The sequence below is a fragment of the Mya arenaria genome, chromosome 7 (genome assembly GCF_026914265.1).
Source record: "Mya arenaria isolate MELC-2E11 chromosome 7, ASM2691426v1".
Lineage (NCBI taxonomy): Eukaryota > Metazoa > Mollusca > Bivalvia > Myida > Myidae > Mya > Mya arenaria.
In genome coordinates, this window is record NC_069128.1 from 39,535,844 (window position 1) to 39,544,382 (window position 8,539).

The following is an 8,539-nucleotide window of genomic DNA, read 5'->3' on the forward strand; positions in this document are numbered from 1 at the left end:
AGTTCACAACCTGCATTCAAATTAACGGCACATAAAATGCAGTAGAGAATATAATGTGCTATATTAGAAGGCGGTGTTATATGTATTAACAACGTTAAGTAAATAACTAGCATTACAGCTGAGAACCTTACCAAAACACGTTGTAGAATACATACCACAGTCATTGTGTATAAGAGGTTCCATACGCACTACTAACATCATATCTGAAGCCAATATATTTTGAGTTACCGAGATGATTGAGGTTTTTTTTAGTTGTATCATCCGATAACATCAACTCCTGGATTCCGCGACTGAACCACAAGTACTCGGCACTTCCTTTAACGTAAGTTTCTTTGAGTATTGATAGAAAGTAACAAATTGTAGCAACGAATATAAAGCATTCACTTAGGAATATATAAGGAAAACTAGAGCTATCACTAGATGTTATCAATACCCCCGAACGCAGCTCTGATATGAAATTGCAGTCAACTATTTGGAAAGCCAACCTATAAATAACTTTATTTCATTGACTATCGTCAGTTATTCATGTTTTGATTATGTTTTTAAAAGTTAGAAAAAAGGCTTTAAACAATACCAGTGATGCTAATACTAAGATGATAATACTAATATATTTGATGTTCTAAAGCACAGAATGTACGATTGCCTATGACCATCTATAAATGAGTTAAGTTACTTTTTCCAAGTTATGCTCAAGACAAGAAAAAAGTAACAAAGGGCAATAACTCTGTAATTGGCTGAAATGGAATTGCGGTTCCTGTACACTGCACTTCCTCTCATTATGATCTATCACTGTATAAAGTTTTATTAAAATCCATCCAATAGTTTTCAAGTTATTCTCTGGACAAGAAAAAAGTATTAAAGGCCATAACTCTGTAATAAGCATAAATAAAGCTGTGGCTTTTGTGCACTGCACTTCCTCACATTGTGCTTTACCATTGTATGAAGTTTCAATAAATTCCATCTAGTAGTTTGCAAGTTAATGTCTGAAAAAAATGACAGCAAAAAACAAATAAAGGGCTATAACTCAGTAATAAGTTAAAGTAGAGTTATGCTTCTTGAACACTGCACTTCCTCTCATTGTGCTTTACTATTGTATGAAGTTCCAATGAACTCCATCCAGTACTTATACTCAGGACAAAAAAGCAACAAAGGGCAATAACTCAGTAATAAGCAAAAATAGAGTTATAGTTATTGTACACTGCACTTCCTCTCATTATGCTCTACCATTGTATGTTGTTTAATCCGATTCCATTCAGTAGTTTTTAAGTTAGGGTCCGGACAAGGTAATTTGCAACGGACCGACCGACAAACCGACCGACCGACCGACCGACCACAGGGTGACTCCAATATACCCCCTTCAAACTTCGTTTGTCGGGGGTATAATAACCTTACAATAGTAATGTTCACATGGAGTCAAATTATTATTTCATGATATTAATGCACCATACATTCACTTGAGACTTAAATAAGTCAAAAATTATTCTAATAAAGGTAATAGATGTATGTGTGTGCGTTTAGTAGGCGTGCTAAAGAGATACTTTAACGGCTGATTATTTAAATGTAAGGGGCGTTACAAAAGTTTAAACCGAGTTTAACCAAATACAATGTGCTTCAAACGGAAATGTTTAAAGCAGCATACTGTTAAAGGTATTTCATAGTCATTGAACTGCATAGTTCTTATGATAAAAATATGCACATTACTTTGTAACAAAGGCTCATTGAACAATATCACATAACTTGTTTGCTTTGTAATGCTCTGCATCTTCAACAGGATAACTACATTGATAACTGCTGTCTGTCTTCAGGTAAATAGTTAATGAAAAATTCTACGTCTGATATACCTCGCCGGGACGAGACCGGAGCCCACTCTTTACAACGGCGAGAAGATTGGCGGAGCTCCATCGAAAGTATCTGAAAAATCATAATTGGTTGGAGTAATACCGATGTAGTCTCCCGCTTTTTTACAGATTGGTAACGTAGTCGCGGTATTGCATTGTTAGAAATATTTGACCATGTTATGGTACACATTGAGGTCACCGGAGAACGTCCGGATCATTACAGGACGCTACCTGTGCTCTACAGACATTATCAAAGCACTGCGGTTGTTATTCCGTTGTAGTCCCGTAGCTCTCCCCGGCAGCGCAACGGCAGACATTATTGAGTCTGTTTATGATACAGTCGCCTGCCGTTTCTTCGCCGATGTTATGACGATATTTTGTTGATTTATTACAGTTCTTAGCTATGTGATACCGTTGCGAAGCCGGATTTGTACTGATCACAAAAAATCGCAAAATGCGTGCTTCGGTTAAGCTACGGCGAACTTATACAGATAGGTGCTTAAGCTAACTACACTGGTTCTTGTGCTTTGCATAGAGTTTGGAGTTTAAAGATAGAGTTTTTACGTTTTTAACATAAATTTGCTTTACATGTCGAAATCGATGGTGACGTTTTAATATTGTGTTTTAATATTTCAATACCCTTTTTTGATATTAATTATTAAATTCTTTATATAAATTATTACATTTTTATATTCTCTTTTTATACATTTTTTCGATTTTTGTAATTTTTCATATAAATATTTATGTAAATATTTTGCTGATTAAGTAAAAAACTGAAAAATAACAGTAATAATTCAATGCTAATTTCAGGGAAAAACTAAAAAGCCCATACCTTTTGCATGTTATTAGTTTCCACTAAATAACACAATCAAAGAGATCATTTTGTTGAGGTATGACTTTTTTGTATATTAATAGGCACTTGCTAGACGTTTTCAAGATAATGTGTATCATAACAATCCGAAACTTGAAACGGATTTCAAGCATATGGGACGATTCAACGTAACGCTATAGTCTCTCGCCAATTCCATGTCAGTAGTAGATATTTGCTAAGGTAAACTTTTTTATCTAGCTACTAAGTGGTCAAAATGCCATAACGTTCATTGAGATTCATAATGGTAACCGACATGTGTCAATTAGACATTCTGACAAAGTCTTGAGCTTTAGCATCTGTTTAGCATCTTGCAATACCATTTCGTAAAATCATACTATACATGACAATAAAGAAGAAGAAAGGAATTTGACAGAGAATGATGTCCTGAAAAGAACGTAATAACATTGTTTACATAAAATCAATCGAACGGGGTTGACCTAGCCCAATTAAACGTCACTTAAACTTGTGATTGAAAAGTCCCATAAGTAGCGATAGTGAATGAATTTATTAAATGATTGTAATGTTCTGCTGAAAGCATCACATGTTATCATATAAAACTATCATTTGAATTGAGAAAGGCTTGTAAATGATCGACCACATTTTGCGGTCAATATGGAAGTCTAAATCGCTGACCTTGAGCTTGATACGGAGAGCATGGGGATTGTAAAATTCTCTTAAGTGGATAACATCTAAGAGTATGTAAAATATTTAAATATCAGTGCCTGCGGACCAGTTTAGAGGCAGGCTGCTTTTGGTTTAGGTCTGGAAGTATGAAACTAATACATAAAGGTTACCAGCAATACAACATGTCCTACAGTTTTTAGAAATGTATATTAGGGTTGAATGGATGATCGTGTTACAGAACACGAACTGGTCTTAGAGTGCTATAATAATAACGGAAGTTGAACTGCATTAATAGTGTGCCGTATGATATATTCTAGCAGACCATCTGCAAGGCAACACTTCTTTAACTTTCAGCAAAGACATTTTTTAACAATTGTATGAATATTTAAAAAATACAAATCATACACTTAGCTTTTGTAGCGACCCCCTATGTATAAATTGAATAGAATGTAATTCGAAACTTCAAAATTAACGGGTATTCCCAACAAATAATCGATTATATCAATCAACTTTTTTGTTTGCTTCTCTCACTCATCAAAACCTTCTATAACCGGAATAATGGCTTCTGCGGAAACGAAGGTTTGTGATTTGAAACTTTGTTTTTTAAATGTGATACCTGATTAAAGCTAAAACGGAAACATTTTCTCGACGTATTATCTAATGATAACCAATGCTTAAATGATTGAATGGAAAATCAACAATGACATATATTTGTTTTTGAATTGTTGAAAGAAAAGATGGACAGTTAGATAGAGTCTTTCCAAAGGATGGGATATCAACATAGGTTTGAATGTAAAATTAATCTCGAGTGGTTATTTTTTAGCATTTGGAAAACATTTTATCGGCAAAATATATTTTTATTTTCTATTTCACCATAAAAACCATTAGGCTGGAAAGGCTATTTGCATCAGAAATGCATTTAAAGAATGTTGTGCAATGAACAGTAAGTATACTGTTAAGAATACATGGACGTCCTGCTTCCAAGAAGTAACGTTTAGAGCATAGTACTATTTTTTATTGTAGGAAGTGATGTCAGGGAAAAATGCACTCGTCCGTGCAGTTCAAAATTGTATAATAATGGAAATGTACCAGACGCAAAGGGATGCTGCACAATATTTGGAATTAGGAATGTTAAAGCTGTGGAATCATCCAAGGATTGCCGGAGACGTGAGTGGTGTATATATATGACTTTCTATTAATGTTTACAAGTAACGTCATAGGAATCGCTTTTATTTTGTGGTTTACCAATGAACCCGAAAGGACTGATATACTATTTGCAACGAACGTTTCATTAAAGTTATATGTACAAGCGACCTTAAATAAACTATTAAGAATACAAAGATGCGAAGAAATACATTTTTGAAATAAATGATACGTTTTGGGATATCAAATTAAGCTGAAAAGTGATAACCCTACGTATTATTAAATTAAATAATAATGAGGCTGCGAAAAATAAACTTAAACGTGTAATTTCCCGATTAAGTAAAACATGTAGTTGTACTTTAAGGCGTTTTAGAATTACATTTTCTTACACATTAACACCTTGCCATTGGGGAAAAAAAAAACATAATTGCATCCGTTTACCAGTTAACTGCACCTTATAAATATTTTACCTTCGACCATTGTCAGTTCAGTTATATAGTCATTGGTCATGGTTAATATTACTTGATTTTGTTTTGTTGTGTTCCTGAAGATGGGCATAATAAAATCGCACCGTCAGTCCGTCGTCTCCGCACTTACTGATAGGTAGCATTAGTTGGGTTAAGGGCTAGTTACGGTAAGCTTTTTTGGGGTATATTTTGTATAATGAGGAGTGACGGAAAAGTATCAAACAAAAGCTCAAATGATTGAATGTCCGTCCGTTCGCCAGTCCGGTTTCCCGTGTCCGGGCTAAAGATTGGTCATGGAAAGAACTACTTAGCACATTTTGTTCGGTACATTCAATGTATCTTGTGAAAAACACCCTTCCCTACAACAGAGGTCAAGATAACACTTGCAGGTTTTCCATTATGTAATGGTGTTCCGTGTCAGTAACTTTGTCATGCAAATAAATATTCCTTGGAAAATGTGCTCGGTACATACAGATAACGTGTCGCGTGCAAGACCAGCGCCTATTTTTCACATTTCAATATCACATTTTCAGGTTTCACTTTGTGAAATGTTGCATATATGCATAAACGGATTAGATGGTTGCTAGCAGGCTGTTACTTTGTCATGCATGGATTAATTTAGGAATTAAATTTCTCATGCAAGGGCGGGGGGTCTTCTGACGTTTACCTACTATTGTTTGGATTATTTCGTGAAAATAGAAAATAATATTTCAAATGCGCCCTCGATATTGCTGCACGCCTTTAAAAATGTAAACACAACTCATTTGTCAATTAAAACGAATATCATTTCCCCCTGATATGTCCCAACTATTAGAAATAAAGAAACGAATACGTGTGATCTGATGTTTTTCACTGGCTTTCGTAACAAAACTGTTTACATTTATGTGATCCGATTCTAGATAAAAACTGGACAAAAACTGTTCAAAATGTTAGTCATTCACTTATTTATACACTATGTTTTTCAAAACGATCAAAAAGTTAATAATATAATAACTAATCCCAGAACTTAAAATGTTTGATCTGATGTGCAACGTCTCTGCTGGTCATGCCAAAAACCTAAGCTTGGTTTGAAATATATTGCAAACGGTATAAAAACGGATTCACAAACTGAATGCATCGAGTCGGAATCCCCGGGATTTGTAGGTCGGAACGGTCGCACTAGACCACTGTTACATATTATTGCAAAATAATTTATGAAACATTTTAACACAATTTGTATTGTACAATTTATGGGAGCATTAATTGTAACTGCAGTTGTGAGTACCTGCCTTGTTAAATGAACGCAACGGCGATATACCGAAAAAAGAATAGACATTTACTAGATTTTCACCGCATAACACAGCATAACAAAATATACGTAATTACCGGAAGTAAAACTAGTGGCATCGAATTTGGCCAATAACTATCGATTTTCGCCGACATTACATTGTCAACGTCGATTTAACGGTTGTATTTGATAATTGTTTCATCCCTAATGGATTGTGTAACTTTTGAAGCCGAATTAAGGATAGGCAGCGATGCAAAAGTTGATTGAGGGACCAAACTTTTAAATGTTTTAGAAAATCAACTTCTATTTAGTTTAGGTTCAATATTAAAGAAGCATGACTCGGATTCAACATGAAAAACTGTAATTGAGTTGAGCATTTTTACGAAAGAATATTTTATCAGATTACCAATCAAAAAGCATTTACGTTTTCCCGGAAATGTCTTAATACAAAAATAATATGTTTGTGAGTCAAACTTATCGAAACTGGCCAATTAACAATTTTGTGTGGCTTTGTGTTTATTGAAGCTAATTTGAATAAGATATATGATATATGAATTTCATCCGCAAAAATTCATTATTTTCCGAATAACTTTCTTATTTGACAAGACATAATCAAGATCTCTCAAGTCGTGAATAAGTAGTCTGAGGCATTTTGACACAAAAACGAAGTACTAATGTCGACAGACTTTTAATAATGACTAAATAATGTGAATGCTTTTATATCCAAAATCTGTTAAAATCTTTTATTTTAAAATGTATTTAACTCCTTACTAACCCAAAACATGTCCCCATGAATTAATGTTTTACTCCAAAAAAGATCGCTCCTCAAGCTAAATAAAACATGTATTGTTCAAACGTTTTAATTTTGACCTTCCCCACCCACTTTTGCATCGTTGCCGGCTCTTAATGTTAATACGCTATGTTTATAGGTACGGCAGGCTGCTGCAAAAGCTCAGATATTGCATCGAATGACGGCTGGACTTATGACGAATTTTACATCAACAAGTCAGCTGGTTGTGAAGAAAATAATTCCCATCATTTTAATGGGAGTTGAAAATAAGGTACACTTACATAATTTGTTTGCATGATTGTAAACATCAACTGTATGATTGTACGCCAACTGGTGATAACATTGTTGTCATTCATCTTCTATAAAAAATGGATAATATGAGTCCTATTTGAACTTGCTGTACGTCAAAAGGTTTAAAGGAAAAATACGTTAGAATCTATTATCTCTTGTATTTCTATGCATCGATGTTGATTACTCAATATACATAATTTTTCAAACCGTAAATGGCAATTTCTTAAAACCAGGATTTATACAATATTGATATATTAGCATTGGCATTTATCAATAAGTAATTGTGTTTCTATTAAAAATAAATCACAATTCAAATTTTCTTCCATTTTGACATTGAATGGCAGAAACCCTTTAAAATACATTTTTAGTAACACGTTTTAACTAAAAAAATCAGAAACAAATTTTTCCTAAATGATTTAGACTTATATTGTGAGCATTATTTATGTGTACGATAATCGATGAGAGGGTACATGTTGTTGAAGCGATTATGTTATTTAATTTTATGTATAGGTTGTAGCCATTGCCATTTTTGATGACTAAAACATGATATGTGGCTTGTTAAGTACAGTACAATAGAACGAATTATTATTATCCAGAGTGAATAGGTATCTGCCCATCATCAATGATAGCGTGCATTCGAGCTCCAACATAATCACTTTCTCTTGGCAATTTTACACCCATATTTAAAAGATGATATGCAGTAAGAGGATGAGAAACTTTCCAAATATCAATTGGCTTAAAAGATGTGACTAGCTACGCTGTTGATTCGAATTTCATTGTTCACTTCTGGAATTGTTACTAGTCACTGTATTTTCCGAAGGCGAGGCGACCCTTCAATTGTTGTACAAGTTGCAGGCATGGCTCACAGTGCCTAGCTCCTCCGTAGACTTTGGATTTGTTTTGCTAAAAGATTGTACACATCCAAGCAAAACCTTATTCCACTTTGTTTATTTCGATAATTCAATAGAGGCTAAAAAGTCAAGCCTCGTAGTTGACAAATTAACGGCGCACAATATTCAAGACTCAACGTACAGAAACCCTGCGTGTTTTGTTTAAATTAATCATTAAACTTATTCATTTTTCAGGATTCAGAGCTATTTAAGGCCGCATTGAAAAAGATAATTGATTTTGCAAGTGACATGCAGAAAGAAACAACAGAGGCAATAATCGGGTAATTAAGCTGTAGTTTTAAGATACTTTTCGCCATTCTGAGCGTAAAAGAATACATCTTCTGACGAGCTTCTGGAT

General features: G+C 34.1%; 2 protein-coding genes across 2 annotated transcripts in view; one reads left to right on the top strand and one right to left on the bottom strand.

Annotated features, from left to right (window-relative positions):
• The window catches only part of LOC128240743 (uncharacterized), a 122,971-nt gene that overhangs the window by 7,749 nt on the left and 106,683 nt on the right, over positions 1–8,539 (bottom strand). The window lies entirely within an intron of this gene.
• LOC128240746 (probable DNA double-strand break repair Rad50 ATPase) overlaps positions 3,826–8,539 on the top strand; it is a 34,751-nt gene continuing 30,037 nt past the window's right edge. Inside the window, exons 1-4 of the mRNA XM_052957567.1 lie at positions 3,826–3,912; positions 4,357–4,500; positions 7,140–7,271; positions 8,377–8,462. Of these exons, the coding sequence (XP_052813527.1) occupies positions 3,892–3,912; positions 4,357–4,500; positions 7,140–7,271; positions 8,377–8,462 (383 nt within the window). The 5' untranslated portion in view covers positions 3,826–3,891. The remainder of the gene's footprint in view (positions 3,913–4,356; positions 4,501–7,139; positions 7,272–8,376; positions 8,463–8,539) is intronic.